General features: G+C 38.0%; 1 protein-coding gene across 2 annotated transcripts in view; it reads left to right on the forward strand.

The window, feature by feature from the left end:
* Positions 1-20,820, forward strand: part of CAB39 (calcium binding protein 39) — a 68,437-nt gene that overhangs the window by 21,263 nt on the left and 26,354 nt on the right. For both annotated transcript variants that reach the window (XM_077826308.1, XM_077826307.1), the window contains one exon: positions 11,542-11,699. In XM_077826308.1, the coding sequence (XP_077682434.1) occupies positions 11,586-11,699 (114 nt within the window). In that variant the 5' untranslated portion in view covers positions 11,542-11,585. The remainder of the gene's footprint in view (positions 1-11,541; positions 11,700-20,820) is intronic.

A 20,820-nucleotide genomic window follows, 5' to 3' on the forward strand; every position in this document is an offset into this window, starting at 1 on the left:
GTGGACACCAACAGCCAATGGAATTACTGTAATGTCTGTAGGTCGACCTAAATTAAGTCAACCTAATTTTGTTGTGTAGAAAAACCCTTAATAGCTGTCACTTACCATTTTTCATTTAAAATTCTGTTCTTTGATTAAAAGAGGATTTTTTTAAAAATTTACCACCTTTCAATTGGTAACACTGCAAATAATTCATTGCTGCATGAAGCAAAGTGGTAAACAATAGTATTTGGAACAGTTTTAAAGAAAAAAGTCCTGATTGAGGCGTTTGGGTTCTACTGCACAATAAATAATTGATATTAGTGTTTCTACTTTACAAGCAGGATGCTAATATTATGCATTGGATGGAGTACAATAATCTTGATGAGGAAAGTAGGCACTTCCAGCCCTAACAGCCACTGTACATGCCTTTCTTGACTGATATAGATTAAAAGATTTTTAGTGACTTATAAGAAGTATCATTTATAAGCTGTATGCAGTTAATTCATGCCGAGCATTATAGTTGAGTATTTTCTGATTTTAATGTTGTTTACTTTTACATGCTAGTGTTTCTGGTGTTATTCTGCATGGATTGGCTCTATGTCTGATGCTGTTCAATATTTTTATCTGTGATCTGGAAGTAAATATAAAATCACTGCTGATAAAATTTTTGGATGCCAAAGATTGGCATAATGACAAATGATAAGGATAGGGCAGTTTCATACACAGTGATCTGGATTGCTTCTTAACTGGGCTCGTTCAAAAATGCATTTTAATGTAGCTAAATGCAAGGTTGTACATCTGGGAAAAAAGAACGTAGTCCTTAATTACAGAATTGGAGACTATATCCTGGATAGCAGAGAGAAAAGGTGAGTGAGGTAGTATTATTGGTTAACTTCTGTTTGTGAGAGACAAGCTGTTGAGCTTACACAGAGCTCTTCAGGTCAGTAATTCTGAAAAAGATTTATGGGGTCATAGTAACTTAACATGAACGCCCAGTGTGATGCTGTGGCAAAAAGGGTCAATACAGTATTTGGATGTATAGACGGGGACAATAAAGGCTGGGAAAGGAGGTGATTTTATCTCCATAAGACATTGGCAAGACACATTCTGAAATACTGTGTATAGTCTGGTGACAATATTTAAAGACTTGAAAGACTGGAGAGGGTACAGAGAAAAGCCACAAAAATGATTTGAGGTTTAGAAAAAATGCCCTTGGCATGGTCTAGACTAGAGGTGGGTAAACTATATGGCCCGCGGGCCCCTCCTGCCCAGCCCCTGAGCTCCTGGCCCGGGAGGCTCACCCCTGGCCCCTCCCGCTCTGTCCCCCCTCCCTCACAGTCTCAGCACACTGCTAGCACAACACTGTGGGCAGCCTGGCAGTGTCGTTGCAGAGCTGCAGCCTGACTCAGTGCTCTGGGCGACGCGGCTGTAGCACCGCCAGCCACCAGTGCTCTAGGTAGTGCGGTAAGGGGGCAGGGAGCGGGGTGGTTGGATAGAGGGCAGAGGAGTTGGATAGAGGGTGTCAGGGGGGTTTGGATGGGGCGGCATGGAGCAGTTAGGGGTGGGGGGTTCGGGGGAGTTCAGGGGACAGGGAGCAGGGGGTGGTGGATGAGGTAGGAGTCCCGGGGGAGCCGTCGGGGCAAGAAGCGGGGGGGGTGGATAGGAGGCAGGGACTGGGCCACGCCTGGCTGTATGGGGAGACACAGCCTCCCCTCACCGGCCCTCCATACAATTTTGGAAACCCAATGTGGCCTTCAGGCCAAAAAGTTTGCCCACCCCTGGTCTAAACACACAAGTTACACTGGCGTAGATAATATCTATTTGGGGTGTGTGTGTGTGTGTGTGTGTGTGTGTGACTTTCTTGTTACTGACATAGCAATGCTGATAAAAGCCCTAATGTGGATGCAGTTATACCAATATAACTGTACTTATACTCCACACTATAGGAGTTTACAAATATAACTATACTGACAAAATCCTCGTGTTGTATTACAGTGAGAGCTTTAAAAGAGTTAAATGAATTTGACGTGTCTAAAGATTGAGAGGTGACTTGATAAATGTTTATAAGATGTTCCAGGGGAGAAAATACTGCGTACCAAAGGGCTCTTTACTCTAGTGGAGAAAGATGTAACAAGAACCACTGGCTACAAGTTAAAGCCAAAGTCAAAGTCAAATTAAACATCCAGCACAAATTTTTAATAGTGTAGGTGGTTAACTATTGAGATCACTTACCAAACGATGTGGTTGATCCTCCATCTCTTGATATCTTCAGATCAAGGCTGGATGCCTTTCTGGTAGATATGGTTTAGTCAAACATAAGTTATTGGGCTCCATACAGGAGTAATTGGGTGAAATGTACATCTCGTCTTACACAGGTCAGACTAGATGATCTAATGGTCCCTTCTGGCCATAAGGTCTGTTACTCCTGGGGGAATTCTGTGCCACTGCACAATGCAGAATTTGTTCAGAAATTAGTGTTGTATGCAGAATTTCCTTTTTCCCTTCCAGAAATGGGCTGCTGGTTGCCACTAGGGGATGCTGGACCCAGCAGAGCCCAGATTGCAAACAGAAGACACTGCTGGGGGGAGGGAGATGGATGGGTTCCATTTCCCAGCATGCCTTGAAGAAAGAAGATGGTGTGCAGGAAACTCCTCACAAACATCAGGCTGTTTCTCCCTCTGGATTCCTTGGCTCTGTGGGGGAGAGGATGAGAGTGTCTGGGCTGGCAGGGGACCGTAACTGGGCTCTTGGGGGAGTGAGTGTCTGGACTGGGGGGGTGCCCCTGCAGCTGAGCTTTGGGGGAGAGGGGGTAGAGAAATAGGAACTGGTTTATTGTAGGGATTTCTTCAACTCTCTTCTTCCAGGGAAGTTTTTGTGTGTGTCTGTATTGCTACAGACATACTTGCTGACAGATATTTTGAAATAAATTCCCAAAATAATTGAAACTGGTGTGATGTGATAGTGTTATTTTGGCAAATAAAATACACAGAATTTTTAATTTTTTGGTGCAGAATTCTCCCAGGAGTAGGCTGTGGACATGAATTCTTATTTTGTGAAAAAAAATTAAAAAACCTGTTGTATAAAAGATTGATTCTGGGGATAAAGGAAAAGACCCCCCCAACCTTCTGTATTTCTGCAAAAATGTGTATGGGTAGTAGTAGCTGTAACATGCTGACTGTATTTCATAGTGCATATGCTATTCTGTTCTGACCAATATTTCTGACCTTCTTGTTGGCTGTGGATACATAGATAAAAAAGTGATACTTGACACTGGCGCCTGATGCAAGATTGTAAATCGTTTTTCTGTTTTTAATATTGGCTTAACCATAAATCAAAATTAATATATACATATATAAAGTAATAGGTACTTTAGGTAAATCAATTTTATAGAGGATAGAAACTAATTTACATTACAATCCCATGTTGGTAATAAATTAATATCCCTTCTCTTAATTAATATCCCATAGTACAGATTTTAGTATGAGAATTTATCAGCCTATCACTGGCAGCAGATACAGCGTCTTATTGAAAAGTCCAAAAATTGTTGTGCACGTGTATTTTATTCTTTTAGACTCATTATTGTCATCTTTTCTTGTGTTTAAGTAATCTATATATTTTTAACATTGTTTCTAAATAATTGACTTGATATTTGTAGTTCTGCCTTATTTAAATTATGCTGATTTTGTTTAATTTTTAACAAGTTGCTACCTCTTATCCGCTCACACAATAGCAGAACGTTTTCTGTGCTTACTCATTGGGCGTTAGGTCTTAACGTATCTGTGCAATTGTTATCAAAAGGTGCTTTTTCATTATGGCTACCAAGAGATAACTTATGTTTCTTGGCCTGCTTCCCTCAGTAATTACATATTAAATGGAATATTACCATTTCACTTCAACCTCTTCACCTCTAAATGAGTCAACATAAATCTATTTGAGTATTTGACACTGTTTTGGTCTATGGTACATTTTTAAAAAGTGACAGACAAAAGACATTGTTAAATTAGAAGCCCTACGATTGAAAGAATAAAGTTGTAGGTGGCATTAGAATTTTAGACTACTGTAGCTGATTACTTTCCAAATTTGTGAAAGTAGGAATTTTGTACAACTATATCTTACTTAATGTAATGGGGAAACTTGACAAGTCATGGGGAAACTTGACAAGTTTGAGAGAGCTTTTTTTCCCCTAGAGCATGGCAGTCTGGGGTTTCTGATCTGACACATAACCAAAAATGCAAGTGTGACATTCCCCAGAGTACAATCTGGACAGTTGAACAGCTATGTCCCTTCAATTCTCCAACTTTCACACTGCTTAGCAGTGAGAGCAGCCGCTCCTGTCCTGTTCACACACGGTCCTAGTCACACACAGCCTATCACATGCAAAATCACTCACAGCTAAATGATATGAGTGTTTCTAGCCAGCCACTTCTAAATTGGATTGCAGATATAATTTCCAGCAAATTCCCAGTTCCAGTCTTGTCGCCAGAAATGTGCATCTTGTACTGCCCAATTCTTTCCTTCTGTGAAGTACAAGCTCTGTCATTTCATAAATAGAAAATGATATGCACAAACCCTGTTATCTCAAATGGAGGCTAGAGATACTTCAATCCAAACATGCGTTGGTTTAGATAAAATAATAAAACAAATTTATTGACCACAGAAAGATAGATTTTAAGTGATTACCAGTAATGAGGTATAAAAGTCAGAATTGGCTACAAAGAAATAAAAGGTAAAATGTAAACTAATACCTAACTGAACAAGCTAATTGAATTCAAAGCAAAGGTTTTTCTCATCACATGCTTTTACTGGCTGAACTCCTTCAATCAGGACCATTCACTCAGTTTATCTTTCAAACATTGTTGATGCAGTCAATAAAAATGAGGGGTCTTATACCATTTCTCTTCTTTGAGAATCCACTCCAGCTTGAGTTCAGGTCGCAGCAAGTCTGTTTTGAGTGGGAACCCAAAATGCCAATATTTTGTACAATTTGCCAATATGTACATTTCTCATTTATACCTTTCTTCCTGCCAAAAATGTCCCCTTAATCAGGTGGTAGACTATTTGATTATGCTGAAACCTGGCTGAGGTGCTGACTAGCCTTTTGTCTCTGAGGAACTGGTTTGGGCTACTTCCCCAGATTTAGAATATGCTTTAGTAACATCGTACGGTAGAATCTTGTAACTTTACATGTAAAGTATGCATGGCAACATTGTAAGGACAATAATGATCAGTGAATTATGAGTTTTGAAATACCTCACAAATGGATACTTTGTACAGATTTTTTCATAGTTTTGTAACAGTGGTGAACATAAGGGTACAGTCTGTCACAGCAAGACGATTTTTTTCTGCCTTCCTCTGTTCTCCAGTGTTTCTTGAACTTCATTCAAGTGTCAAGAGAGTTGTTGAGGTCCACACTAGTAAAGTTTGAGTGTCTGTAATCCACCTTTCTAAGGAGTAATTTAATAGAGATGCCAGTAAGTGAAGATGTACTGTACTACTATTTGTACTTTGTTCTCAGAAAGTTTTTCTTAGTAATCATCATGTAATCAACTTATTTTTAATTTAGTCATCCCTTGCTTAAATAACTTCCCTTATTGGGTGATTACACTGTTTCAGTATAGCTCTTTCTAACCCGTATTTGAATTAGCCTGTAGGAAAGTGCATTTTCTGATATTTCAAATGAGAAGAAAAAATGTTTAAAATTAGGGAATATAGTCCAAAGTAGAAGTCTTGTGATCAATTTAATATACCAAAGAACAAGGAAAAGAACTGCATGTCAGTGTTCTTGCATTTGTTCTAGTTTTTCTTCAGAAAGAGAAACAAGTGTCCCTGTAGATGGACTTTTTCAAGCATCTATTTTTTTTTTTAAAAGCAGCAAGGCAATCTTAAACCTTTCAGAATATAATTTATGTTAACCATAGTAGTTTAAAATTGGCTACTATTTAACCTGTATTCCATAAAGCTGTTACAAACTATTTATGATTTAAAGCAGTGGTTCTCAAACTTATTTGATCAGGCCCCCCCCTCTTTGTGTCTGTAGTTGTTTATGCACCCTGCTACTCAGCTCTAAAGACAGAGTGTAGAGCAGCAGCACAGAAGTAAGGGTGGCAATGTGAAAACTGATGTTCATCAATATCACTTTTCAAAGCAGACTTAGTGCCCCATTGCAGCCTTTACTTTTGCACTGCTGCTGCCATCCCGGGGACTGACAGCCAGAGCTCTGCAACCTCCAGGTGAGGGACTGCAGGGGTAGGAGGAGAAAGAAAGGGGAAGGGAGCCTGGGTTATCTCCCAGTGGAGGGGAGGGGGAATTTGAGCCCGGGTGGTGGTGGGGATCCAGCTTTATCATGTCCAGTAGGAACTGGGCCAAAAACACCAATGCATTTCATATGTAGCCATTCTGTGGCAACCGTTTATAGACATTACTTGTGTTTTAATTTCAAACCAATGACTTAGAGCAGTGTTTCCCAAACTTGGGACGCCACTTGTTCAGGGAAAGCCCCTGGTGGGCCGGGCTGGTTTGTTTACCTACTGCATTCGCAGGTTCGGCCGATTGTGCCTCCCACTGGCCGCAGTTTGCCGCTCCAGGCCAATGGGGGCTGCGGAAAGCGGTGTGGGCCGAGGGATGTACCGGCTGCCGCTTCCCGCAGCCCCCATTGGCCTGGAGCAGCGAACCGCGGCCAGTGGGAGCTGCAATTGGCCGAACCTGCAGACGCGGCAGGTAAACAAACCGGCCCGGCCCGCCAGCGGCTTTCCCTGAACAAGCGGTGTCCCAAGTTTGGGAAACACTGACTTAGAGGGAAAAGATACTATATCACATTCTTAGTGCGATGTTTAGCTTTTGGAGAATTGACTGTGCCCTGTTTTTGATATCTGCTTGTACTACACAAAAAAAGGTTACATTCTATATTTTCCAAATTTGAACCCAGTATCGATACTTTTAAACATCTTGTTTTTCATTTGGCTGGGTCAAACTTTTCTCTTTCTACCAGATCCTGTTAGGTGAGTGCAGACAGTAAAGTGTGCTTATGATATTGTGGTAAGTGCTCAGTGGAAGGTTACTCGTGGCCTCAATTCACAAATGAATAAATATGTCCGGATTACTGAGAATGGGGGATGAAGCAAAGCAACATGCTAATTCGAAAGATAAAGCTGTCCAGGTGCTTATTAGGAGACTAACTTTTTGGAAAAGGTCTGAAGGTAGTTTTTAAAGTGGCAAACAAATCTGTTTAAGTAGTCTGCAAAAACAAACAAAAAAACCACAACCCAGATGCTGATACTGGGAAAATTGTTATAATTTGATATGGTTCAAGTGGCTGATTGTGGATGAATATCACATGGCAGTTCCTTTGGACTTTTCCTTTTTTTATTAGGCAGATGTGGTATGTTGCAATTTTTCCCAGCCTCACACGCACACTGTTGTCGAATATTGTAGCTTGCCTTTTAGAGAACTTTCGCCAGGTTAGCAAGAGAGAGAGATCCTAAGTGCTTCATGTTACAGTTGAGGGCACCTGGACTTGTATTTCTCCTCCGTAGTCCAGCAAGGACACCCACTTTCAGGCTTCCAGCTTCCTGGCTGTTGCCTCTCTTGGGTGGAGACCCACATCTCACTTCCTTCTGACCAGGGTACGTCTAGGCTGAACAGTTTCTTGCCTTCACTGTGCATTTCCCAGTGAAGAAAGTGCCTAAACATACCAGCTTGAGGTGAGGTTTTGTGGCCTGCAATTTTCAGAAGGTCAGACTAGATGATTGTAATGGTCCCTTCTGGCCTTAATATTTGAATCTTCAGAGACTGATAACACAGTGATTACTATAATTGGAAGCTACCACACTGTTCTTTCTAAGCAAGTTTATTTTATTTTTAAGGTAAAAAACATTACAGAGAAAACGTTAAAAACAATAAAAGAACCTGCATGCATGCTAATAAGCTTACTAGGCATCAGCCCACCGTAAGGGTTCTTTGTGGTTACAAGTTCATGAGAGCTTCAGCTCAGAACAGGTACACAGTCTTATGAAGCCTTAGTAGGCCAAGTACTTCCAATTCTCTAAGGATTGGGGCCCTCCGTGAACCAGAGGTCCTGTCCATTTGCTGGATCAGGAAAAAGGCCCTGAGTCAGTTTAAACCCCAAGCTTTTATCCAAAAGTCTTTTCTTTGTCTGTTGGTCTCTGTAGAATGAAGTTTGAACTAGTATATGCATATCTCCCCAAAGGTGTGGCTTCAAAGGCTGATAACAGAGGAATACATGAGCATCCCCTCCCTGCTAGAGGAGGTACATATAATTCCACAGCAACACATACACAATTTCATTTTTAATACAGTTTATCACAAAGGTACTAACCTTATTCAGTGAAGTTTATCTTAATTCCATAAGGTTTGTTCAGGGTATTTTAGGATATTGTCAGTCTGTCACAGTTCATATGTTTTTCACAACTTCACCACTGTATCTGTTATGTTTCTAGAATATAGAGGGATACCCGGCTTCTTTAGCAAGATGCAGCACTGGCTTTTTCACTCTCAGGAGACACAAGTGAGGTTCCCACTAGTGTCACTCTATTCCTGCAACAGAAATAGCACAAATAACTCATTTGCTTAGTTTTATATAATACATAAAGCACCTTGCAGCAATGATCTCTCCCGGCACCTGCTGTGACGGAGGGCTTGGATTTGCTTGCTATTGCCAGTTGGCTTATTTTTATAAATTGCTTATCAAAAACTCATAATGAAACTTCTCTATTTATGGATACAGTATATTCAAATACAAATAAGCTACATTTGGGGAATTTATTGAGTTGTCCTAATTTTTTATCCTCAAATTTTCAAATTGAAATTCTTGCAAATATACCCCAAAATCATGTATATGTCCATGTACCGTATTACTGATATGGAGCTCATAAAACAATGACAGGTAAGTCAAATTGCAGGCCTTCCTGCAAATGTAGGGGCTAGACCATTTTAAATAAAAAGGTGAAGGCACTGTCCTCTAGAGGGAAGTTTATAAAACCCACTCATTCTGTAAACCTAGAAATTGGATTTATCTGACTGTTTGCCTATAGTTAAATGAGTTAGTGTAATTCTTTGTGAGAGTTTTTATTCTGAAAGCAGTGTAATTATGGGCAGAAAAATAAGTATATAACAATATTATCTTTTGATTCAATAGAGCTTCTTCCTACATTGTGTTCTGTCATAACTGCTTATTTCATGATAATTTTTTTTTTAAATTCTACATTTAGTAACACTTATTTCCCATAGCTGTCTTGGTTCTGGAGCTTGATTTCAACTCTTTCTCTCACATCTTCAGCAAAACAGTTTGGACCAAATTCTACCTTCATTTACACCTGTCCAACCTTAATTGAAGATAAAGGGGTTATACAGGTGTAACTGGTGGATAATTTGGCTTTTTTTGTATTTATTACCAATAGTGATACACAACCCATAAAAAATTCAGCTTGACTTTTAGATCCCAGTTTGTGTTGACAGAGCTAGTGATTGGGGGAGGAATCTTTTAAACTGGTAAACTGAGCAGAATCTGTCTGGAAGTGATTGAGACAGATATGGAAAGCTATGATGCCACTTGTACAGAAGCAGTTTTCAGAGTGAAATCATACTTTAAGGGCATACTTTAAATGCTGCATGCAGTTTATAAAAGGAGTGTCATCCTGCCCCCCTCTCTTGCCAAATAAAAATCCTGGAATACCTGTAAATCCCTAATGTTTGAAAATAGCATCATTTTTATTAAATAATAGTTGATAGTCCATGTTTTCACTGAAGATGGTACTGTATTGCACTCACATTTGGCAAAATATTGAGACATTATTTAATTTTATTGTCTTAAAGTAATTTTTCATCAATAACGGGGATGCTATTATCTCTTAAGTTATCAATTCTCTATTCATAGATACTCAATTTTTCAGCCTTTTATCGGTGCTGATTAAGATGTTTTGAGATATGGTGGAAAAAGAGTAATTTCACCACATCTAAATATTGGCCATATTGCTTGCATAAGTTAAAAAAGTGAAAATACTGTATTTGGAAGTGTGTGAGATCTGATCACTTCCATTATACTGATGTTTTGCTACTTTCTCTTCAAGAGTAGACTGATTTAAATACTACTTACTGCAGGAATGCATCTCCTCATGAGCAGCTGTATTATTTCTTACCCAGCAGTATGCAACTGTTATAGTAAGTTTTATAATCACATACCTAGTTTACATATTTATGGGAATTTTCTTGGCTAAAATCTTAAATAGATCTGGTATCCTATGACATTCAGTTCTTCAAATGGTTGGCCTCATACCTGACATAACTGGCTCATGTAAAAAACTAAACTTTTGCAAATTTATACTTCTAATTTACAAGTAAAGGTACTTGAATGGTTGAAATCTTACAACTGAAAAGCTTTTAGTGACCTGTGATGGAAAGCTTAAACTAAAACATATGGAGTCCATAATGAGTGAATGTACCAAATTTCAGTATTCTAGCTCTATGACCTATGGGAGGAACTTTTATTTAAGTGACATGTAACAAGTGTTTGTATTATATTAGATGAGAAGCTTTGTTGTAAATTAGATGCTAGTTGTTTTTTTATACTGATCCATGCTGGCTGGTTATCGTTCTCATTGGCAGGTGGAGATAGAAAATAACTGATGTTCAGGGTGACATCCTTTTTTTGTAATGACATTGTAACCTCTGCTTTGTCAGCTTCAAATGTCTTTTGTCTTCTATAGAAGTAACCCATCAGCATTTTTCAGTGTGGGATTTTCTGTTCACTTGTAGCTGGTCTAGAGTTCTGGAAGTACAATTTGTGAAATCATTTCAGGGGAAGCTATTGTGGTGTGAATGAAGATAAACAAGTTTAGGAACTAAAGCTCTGGTATTGGAGCATTTATTCTCTGAAAAGTTGTTTACTTTTGCACTAGAAAATCTTTCTGCTTCCTATTTAATTTATACAAAGGTATGAATATATTTAATGCAAGTGCTAACTATCCCTTGGAAAAGTCTGGTAACTTAGGGCAGAGGGCATTCCTCATCTTTGAAAGAACTGTCTCTGTTCATGTGATCTTCAGTATGACAGAGTATGACCCTAAATGCTTTGTTTAATCCTTGGTACTGGTAATAAAATTCTGTTGCCAGCAGCCACCTATGCATTCACTTGAAAATAAGTTTCAGTACGCAGCAATAATAAGCTAGGACAAATCCTATTGTTAGTGATTTGATTTTTCTTGCCAGCATAATTTGGAATAACCTGTATATTTTTATCTTGCTAGCATGTGACTTTGAACTGTGCTATTTGTACAGTCCCGTGGTCCTTAGTATAATTCTTAATATCTGTCTGAAACACTGGATAGTCATTTTGGTTTGATCTCTTGGATTCTTTGTTCCATTTTCTAAAAAATTAGAAACTCAAATAGTGTACAATTTAGTGATGGTTTTGTGTTCTAGTTTAACCGAATTACACTGCAGACTATACTGACGCCTTTATAATGCTTTCTAGCTCTTCATATATGCTATCACTGTTGACCCACTGTTTCCACCTTTGATAGTCCTTTTGTTTTCTGTTTCCAGGTGAAGTAGGAGCTGCAGAAGGAAGACCTGTACAGTTTGCAATAATGCCATTCCCCTTTGGCAAGTCCCACAAGTCTCCTGCAGACATAGTGAAGAATCTGAAGGAGAGTATGGCAGTTCTAGAAAAGCAAGATATCTCTGACAAAAAGGCAGAAAAGGTATATTTATGGTACTTTTTATGGGGTTTAATCTTTTGCTAGTGAAATATTAAACTTTAATTGGGGGAGGGAAAACAGAATTTACAAGATTTATAAATTAACGTATGTGAACTAAATAGAAATATTTTGATTTCCCTTCACACACTAAAGATGAAGAAAAGTTGTGTATTTTGTTAAACTGGTACTTTGATCTTTGTTGACCTTGGATCCTTCTGTCTTTGGCCACTGATATGTTTAGAATTAACTTCTCTCTAAGCAACCAACTTAGAAGGAGTTAATTCTCTATGGATCTAATTTTAATGGAAAAAAGATATACAGTTGTTGACTATCAATAGCAACCCTTGCACATAAGGGGAAAATTCCATATTAGTGACCTCACGCCCGCTGACATTGAGCAACGACCATTACCCTGAAGCCACGCGAGGAATACACATATGGTACCAGAATACGAATAATAATGGCCTGGATATTAAAGAAAACTTCAGTTGAAGTTGTGAATGTTTAGTCTAAAAGTACACCAATACCTCTACATGAGAATCTTTGTTAGGCAACCTTCTGTGTTAAGAAACTGTTCCAAAATAGCCCCCAACATATGCAATACAATTCTGCAATTGTATAAGAAGATCGCCTTTGTTAAGCAACCAGTTGTTGTCAGTTGTTTGAGCTGATGACATAAGACAAGTCGCACTGCATCTTCTTTATTAAATGACACCTGTGGAAGGTCCTCCCTAAGACCCCTGTCTCCTACAAGAAATCAGCTAATAAGTAATGGTTATGTTGTGTATCAGTGTCTGCAGTAGTGTATTTTATTTGTTTCAAATAAAGTTTGTTATGATTTGGAACTGTCAGGACTGATGAAGTTACGGACTAACTCTGACCCATGTAGCAACCTGATCTTAATCATTACTCTTGTCCTCTTTCCCTGTTTCTCTTATTACCTATTACATCTTGTTTCAGATTATATTGTGAACATTTTGGTACAGGAACCATGTGTTTGTACAACACCAAACACAGTGGGTTTCTAACCCTTATTTTTGGAGCCTTTGGGGTGCTACTTCAGTGCCAATAAGTTGTTAATAAACAACGGTAAAAAGTATCTGAAGGTCTCCTGGTGAGATGAATAGTATGAGAGGCACATACAGATCAATAGTGGATGGAATTAAGTGTTAATTAAAAATTTCATTATCGTGTAAGAGAAGGATTAGTGTGTTTTCCTAATTAGTGTTCAACCTGCATTGTTAGATAATTTTCTTTTTTCCAAAACAACTGCCAAAGGACAAGGCTATCTAGGAAAATACGAACAAGCCATCAGCCACCTAAATAACTGCTTAAGGAAGTACTCTCAAGTAAGGTACAAGAACCATTTGGCCTTCCCTGTACAATGCTGGTGTAAGAAGTTCATCTGGAAAGACCTTAACTTGAAAGACTCAGTAAGTGAGTGGGTAATATTCTACAAAGGGAACCAGTATTTAAAAACAATAAAACTCACAAATCCCAAAGCCATAACTAAAGATGAAATTTAAAATGTTCTGCAAGCCAGCTTGCAAGCAAAGTTGTAAATCAGCATGCAATTTTTATTGCTCTGTACATCAAAATAAACATCTGTTATCTTGGCTAATATGGGATATTGTTGCCCATTATTGATGGGAAGTGTGAAGTAAATCTGGAAATTTTTACACAGAGGATGTAGTGATTGGATATTCTTTTTTGATTAAGAGATCTCAGAATATACTTTCAAACTCCAGATCTTTTAATAAATAATAATAATAATAAAAAAAAGTAAATTTGTTCTCTGTACAAATAGTATTCCGGGTAGGGGAAGTCCCTCAAGCACATAGTAGAGATAAATGGTGACTGATCTTTCATTAGAATGATTCATAGAGAGCCTTTAAACTTGTATAATGGATGTAGGGTAACTTCTGAAAATAGATCAACGGTAACCTAAAGAAAAGAAAGTGATTACAATTTACTTCAGTGATTAGTGCTCTGGGCTTATTTTAAATTTTCTGTAGCCAGAGTGTAAACGTTTTCAGGTAGAAACAACAAATTGTTTGGATGTGAAACTCTAAATTTGAGGCCTCTTCAATGAGACTATGTAAAGATATTTATGTTTGAAATTATGTATATGTTGCATTAAATGCTCACAGAATCGAAGCCTTGATGCGTACATACTGTATCCTGAACATAGAATGTGTAGTGCACTGAATTTGGAGGGGGAAAAATTGTTTGAAAAATAAGCTGTACATGTTATCTGCGGATACAAACCAAAGGGGTATTCATCACTCAGATTATTTTAAACTTGGTATGTGTTTCAGGATATAAAATACTGACTTTCAAATCCACGCTATACTAAAATGATAATTGTCCTTCCTCTGCAAAACTCCTTCTCTGGACTCAGTGACACCAAGAGACACTTATCTCCTGCAACATATTGCTATAGTTCTTGAGGTCACTCACATCTAAATACTCAAAGTGAGGATATAAAAGGGCTCAAGGCCACAAGCACACTTAATTCCTTTCCTTATTCTCTCATTACTATTCCTTTTCCCTGTTGGTAGTTTTAGCTTAATTTTTTAATGATTTAGTTTTACTATTTTTAACAATCTGCTTAGTGTAACTGTGTAGTTTACCTGAGTATCATCATGGTTTAGCTTATGGATCTGAAACATTGTGGATCTCAACTGAAACTCAAAGACCTTCCAATCTAATTTGAAATGAGGTAAGACAAGGCAGGTAACAAACATAGGAGGAAACTGCAGAGGGCATATTTTAAAGTTACATAGGTGAGTTGTTGCACAAGCTGATAGTTCCAAATTATCAGATTTTTTTTCCTGTCATATAAACATATCAGTATTTTGTTGCACAACCCAAACATCACTGTTCGGTTGATTTCTTGTAGATGCCTATGTAATCAAGCATTATGCCTCCTGCCCAGTGGAAAAAAGTTGATGAATGTACATTTACTATCTGAAATGTCTGGGACAAAGGATCTGGATGACCTTGTAAACTGGAGTAATAGGAATAGGATGAAATTTAATAGTGAGAAGTGTAAGGTCATGCATTTAGGGATTAATAACAAGAATTTTAGTTATAAGCTAGGGACGCATCAACTAGAAGTAACAGAGGAGGAAAAGGACCTTGGAGTATTGGTTGATCATAGGATGACTATGAGCTGCCAATGTGATATGGCTGTGAAAAAAGCTAATGTCGTCTTGGGATGCATCAGGAGAGGTATTTCCAGTAGGGATAAGGAGGTTTTAGTACCGTTATATAAGGCACTGGTGAGACCTCACCTGGAGTACTGTGTGCAGTTCTGGTCTCCCATGTTTAAGAAGGATGAATTCAAACTGGAACAGGTACAGAGAAGGGCTACTAGGATGATCCGAGGAATGGAAAACTTGTCTTATGAAAGGAGACTCAGGGAGCTTGGCTTGTTTAGCCTAACTAAAAGAAGGCTGAGGGGAGATATGATTGCTCTCTATAAATATATCAGAGGGATAAATACCAGAGAGGGAGAGGAATTATTTAAACTCAGTACCAATGTGGACACAAGAACAAATGGATATAAACTGGCCACTAGGAAATTTAGATTAGAAATTAGACGAAGGTTTCTAACCATCAGAGGAGTGAAGTTTTGGAATAGCCTTCCGAGGGAAGTAGTGGGGGCAAAAGATCTATCTTGCTTTAAGATTAAACTCGATAAGTTTATGGAGGAGATGGTATGATGGGATAACATGGTTTTGGTAATTAAATATTCACGGTAAATAGGCCCAATGGCCTGTGATGGGTTTTAGATGGGGTAAGATCCAAGTTACCTGGGAAAGAATTTTCTGGGAAAGAATTTTCTGTAGTATCTGGCTGATGAATCTTGCCCATATGCTCAGGGTTTAGCTGATCGCCATATTTGGGGTCGGGAAGGAATTTTCCTCCAGGGCAGATTGGAAGAGGCCCTGGAGGTTTTTCGCCTTCCTCTGTAGCATGGGGCACGGGTCACTTGCTGGAGGATTCTCTGCTCCTTGAGGTCTTTAAACTACAATTTGAGGACTTCAATAGCACAGATATAGGTGTGAGGTTTTTTTTGTAGGAGTGGTGGGTGAAATTCTGTGGCCTGCGTTGTGCAGGAGGTCAGACTAGATGATCATAATGGTCCCTTCTGACCTAAATATCTATGAATCTATGAATCTATGACAAGAGCATTCACCAAGAGACTTCTCAGAATAGGCTAGCTTTATCCTGTGGGCCCACCTGGGACAAACATACAGGCTGATGATCTTGAAAGCCCACTCTCTTGCCTCTGAATCTGAGACTAATCATGCTTGGTTTGAAAACAGGACATTTGAAAATCTAAAGAGTCAGATCCCTGTGGATTTGTTTTGTTAGACTATACTACCCAAATAATTGTATCCCCAAATAGGAAACAGTTGTAGAGCTGTTTCCTCTGTCCTCCTGGAGTGTACCATGGCCAAGGACTCCAATGATGCATCATAAGAGATGTAATCTGGCTAGGGAATCGTGCTTATTGAGAACTGGGGACATGAGGCACCACAGCAGCATTTCCAAATGGAAATATTTTGGTTTTCAATGAAAAATTGAATTTTTTTTGGAGAAAGCAGTTACTTTTTGTAGAAAAAAAATCGTTTGGTGGAAAACCCCTGTTTTCCGTAGACCACCAGTTTTGATGGAAAACTTTTGACCCAGCCCTACATATGGACAATATGCTTATTTTTTGTGTTGGCCTAAGTCAGCCCATATTGAAAAAAATGTTTGTGCACATCTACATCTTAATACTTATTCATCTTCATTTTTAAGGCCTAGACTGCAGTTTTCATCCTCTCTGCAATATAATCTTCCAGTTACTCTTTTAAAAGATCAACACCCTTACCTCAAGATGAATGGAAGCTGGTTATCTCAACACGTATCATGGAAGATTGGCCTATCAAGAGGAAAAAAAGGCTTATTTTTCCCCCCTTAGTTATTTCTGGAAGGTAGTTCACCATATCATAGCTCATAATTCTGTGCTACCAAAGGGGTAGCAAAATCACATCTCTCTCCCAGATTTCCAAGCTAGTACTACTTTTACCCTCTTTCTCTGTCTTTATCTCTTCTTCTGCTCCACTTTTCACTCTTCTTGCTCCTTTCAGGGACCTGCCAAATAGCCATAATGAACACAGGTGTATGTCCATTGTATTAGTGTTGATTACCTGTGGTGTAAAGGATATCCTTATCCCTCTAGGATAAGTGAATTTTTGTTTTTTTTTAATACTTACTTTTTCTTCACTTAATTTTAAGATAGGTAAACAAATACATGCAATTCCATATTTTCCCTACACTTGGCCATGTGAAATTTAAAATATGTGATCTAAAGATTGCACAATGCAGTACAATAGAACTGGTTTATAGTGAAGACAAAGGGAAGCCCTGCCTTTTTAATGGATTGCAATATGAAAATTTCAGTTCTGGTTAAAACAAACCTATGTTTATAGGGAAATTCTGTGGAAGAAAAGTTTTTGCAGTACAAAAGAATTCCACTGTAAATGTACTTATTCTCTTCAGCTCTTATGGCTGAGATTCCAAACACAAAGTTTGAATATTTCTGCTATTGCACTGTATTAGCATAGTTTTTGTATTTAATATGTAGCTTATAATATTTCCCATGGAGCAGTAGCAGGAAATATTACTGTTACTATGACATCATATAGTCCTGTTACTATTCTGATACACCATTTTATAAATTGATGCTCTTGGAATGTAGGATTGTAAAGAGAAAATTTGAATAGAAGTTTTTTCAACTTTAAATGATAACCCTGACATTCCATTAGGAGGATGATTTATCTTTATTACACATTTTGCCTTTCTTTCATTCTCAGAAGATGGAAAGAGGCCGATTATAAGATGCTGGACAGTGTATGCACACGTTCACACAAAGCATGTGCTACATGATCAGCATGGAAGAAATTGTGAGATACACAAATACATGAGACATTAGAGATAGTGTCACATCTTTTTCAATACAAGAGTAGTCTTCCTAGTATCTGAACAAAATGTGTTTCATTATAGCTCAGAGTTCAAGGATTTTTTTTTTTAGGGTAACAATTTATTCTCCACAATTTATTTCTGAATGTTTTATAGATTTGCAGTACATACTAGAAGACTCAAAATTGGCTAATTAGACACTAAATCTTTTGAAAAGGAAGCTGACACTACCTCTCTTGACACTTTCTTTGGTTTTCGTCTACTCTGATTACATATGCTTGTGCCACTTTGCTGAAATGCAATCCATTCACTTCTTTCAGTCAGAGGAAGCAGCCTGCTGACGTAAATAGTTATTGGAGGGGGTGAGAAGAGCGGGGAGGAAGAGTCTCTTCAGAAGATAGAAAATTGTTAACTCATGACTATAAACTTTAGACTAATCCTTGTACATCACAATGTGCTATTAATAGTTTCCCCTTGACCATGTATGTTCAGAACAGTGACAGAGGATTTTACTTTTGTTACCGTTTGGATGAGGAGAGAACTTTTTCCATATGTTTGGTTCCGTGTTCAAACATTTCCTTTAATATAAATTGGACTTAGCTCTGAACTAGAACATTAATATGTATTTTATTTTCATCTTTTCCCCCTCTTTGGTTTGCCTCAGCATTTATTTTTATACTGCCAATTTATTTGGTTTGTGACGCACATGATTGCTGTTGTGAAGGTAAATATTTATTCATGTAATAAACTTGTTAGACTTGCTCTTCCCTACTTTCTGACTTTGTATCAATCTACTCTATGGCTCCAGTCTTGGCCCTCCCCCTTGCCTTGACTCGTCATTTGGGAACTGTTTGTCTAGATTGTTGATCAAGATAGGTGAGGTAATATATTTTATTTTACCAACTTCTGTTGGTGAGAGAGACAAGCTTTCCGTCTTACACAGAGCTCTTCTGATTCAGAGTTCGAAAGCTTGTTTCCCCCACCAACCGAAGTTGGTCCAATAAAAGGTATTACCTCACCCACCTTGTGTCTCCAATATCCTGGAACCAACACCGCTACAACACTGCATATGTAGTCCATGTCACATTCCCCCTCCCTCTTCTGTAACTTCCTATCTAAGACCTTGAAATCAAAACCTTCCCTTCTTCTTTAGGTAATGACTCCTTAAAATGGCCAGTACTGTATATATGTACAATACAGGATGCTGTTGTATCGGATCCTAATTTTCAAAGTGAAATATAATGTCATATTGACTACAAGTCATAAATAAAGCTTTTATCCTAGTTTCATTCAGTGAGCTAACGTCTTACTTTACACTGAGTCACTGTGAAATGCAGATATATAAAGTCTGTTCACAGCTGAAGGAAAAGTTAAAGATTAACATCTTAACTGGTTCTTTGCCTTGTATGTTTCATGGAGCTGTTGATCAGAGGGAGAAGTCAGTTATACAAGTTGTTAGAAGTAATAAGTTAGAGAGTATGCACCTACACTAAGGAATCCGGTTCTTTAATGTTGCCTTTACAAATGGGTCTCTACTGAAAAATTGGTGTAATTTTTACCTTAAAGTATAGATTAATAATGCTGATTCAAATTGGTGGTCATAATGAGAGATTGTGCAGAAATGCATACATTTTAGTGGTATTTCCAAAACACACGTTTATAATACTATAATAATAAGAACCTAAAATAAAATATTCAGTAACCTCAGTATTTTCCACCAGTTGCTGCTCTGTAGAATTCATTCTTTTGAGATAACATATAGTAAATGCAGATGCAGAGCTATAGCTCGTTAGCATTTGTGATGATTTTATAGCATAAAAGTGCAAAGACAATGTATTCTGTCCTTAGCTTAGATATTTAACATGTGAATTTTCACCCTTAACTTTTTCTATCATTTCTATTAAGATGGTGCTTCTAAGCCCTCTTTCTTCATGAAAGATTTTGCAGTTCAAGAACTGTAGCTATATGAACCCTCTAAACAAAATATTTGGGATTTGCATGGCTTAACTGTGGGGGAAACCTGAAGGGCCGCATGTGTCTATGTAAAATAGGCTCATGTGTCTCCACTGCTATTTTGAGAGTAAACCATAGGGATGTTTGTGGATATTGAAAGACATACAACCTGTTCTGGAATAATAAATGATTTCATACCTTGTATTTTAATTGATGCCCTAGTTTACTGAAGTGAACATGTTATTTGTTTCTTAAACCTCTTTTCCTTTATTTATATTTTAGTTTCGGACATTTACTCCACTGATTCCCAAATTTGGTCAGTTTTTCCCAACTTTTTTTTTTGTCAAACAATGCTCTGTGCTCACTCTTTGCCAGCATTTAGTTAGAAAAGTTTCCCTGGCTTATTCTGAGAAAAATGACAGATTTTCTGGTGGCTGAATGTTAACCTTACCTTTCACTTGACTTTCTTCAATTTTCAGATCAGTTGCTTTGTATCTTTCAATTTACACTAGGGACTCCTTACCCAAAGGAGGGAGCCATGAATGTTGAACATTTGTATAGCCCTTTCTGTTACATAGGAAAATCTTGTCAGTACTTTTGTAGGTGGCAATTCCTTTTCTTTGTACTAATATCTTAGTTAATTTTATTTTCACTTAGCACTCTAGTGTAGATATTTAGCTTACACTATAAACCTGTCTTAATGTCTATTAAGAGAAATTCGACAATACTATATAATAGAGCTCTTCCTTGATCCCTGTAGTTGAATCAGTCTTACTTAGTATTGGCTTTAAATACAATGAAACATCTTCAATTACCAGCAAAAATTAGTTAGATAGTAGCGCGAGTATAGTTAAGGTTAAGACGATCTTACTGCTTTCTAGTAAAGGTGAAGCAAAATTGTACTTACTATGTGTGGGAACGTAGTCGCTTTAGGCTGAAAGTTGCTTATGTCTTTTTTTTTTTTTTTCTCCAGATAGTGTTTTGCCTAGGTTTCACTCTGACCATAATCCATCTAAAAGTGGCACTGATAATCGTGAATGATCAATTCCTCTAGCATATGATATGTAGGGGGACAGAGCTGGATTCTAGAATGAGCTTGCCTTCTGGTTCTATTGTCTATAGAGTTAGATCAAGAGGAACTTATGGAGAGGTAAGAGTCTCTTAGTAGTCAAGTTTCAGAGTAGCAGCCATGTTA

The sequence above is a fragment of the Eretmochelys imbricata genome, chromosome 9, assembly GCF_965152235.1.
Source record: "Eretmochelys imbricata isolate rEreImb1 chromosome 9, rEreImb1.hap1, whole genome shotgun sequence".
Taxonomy (NCBI): Eukaryota; Metazoa; Chordata; order Testudines; family Cheloniidae; genus Eretmochelys; species Eretmochelys imbricata.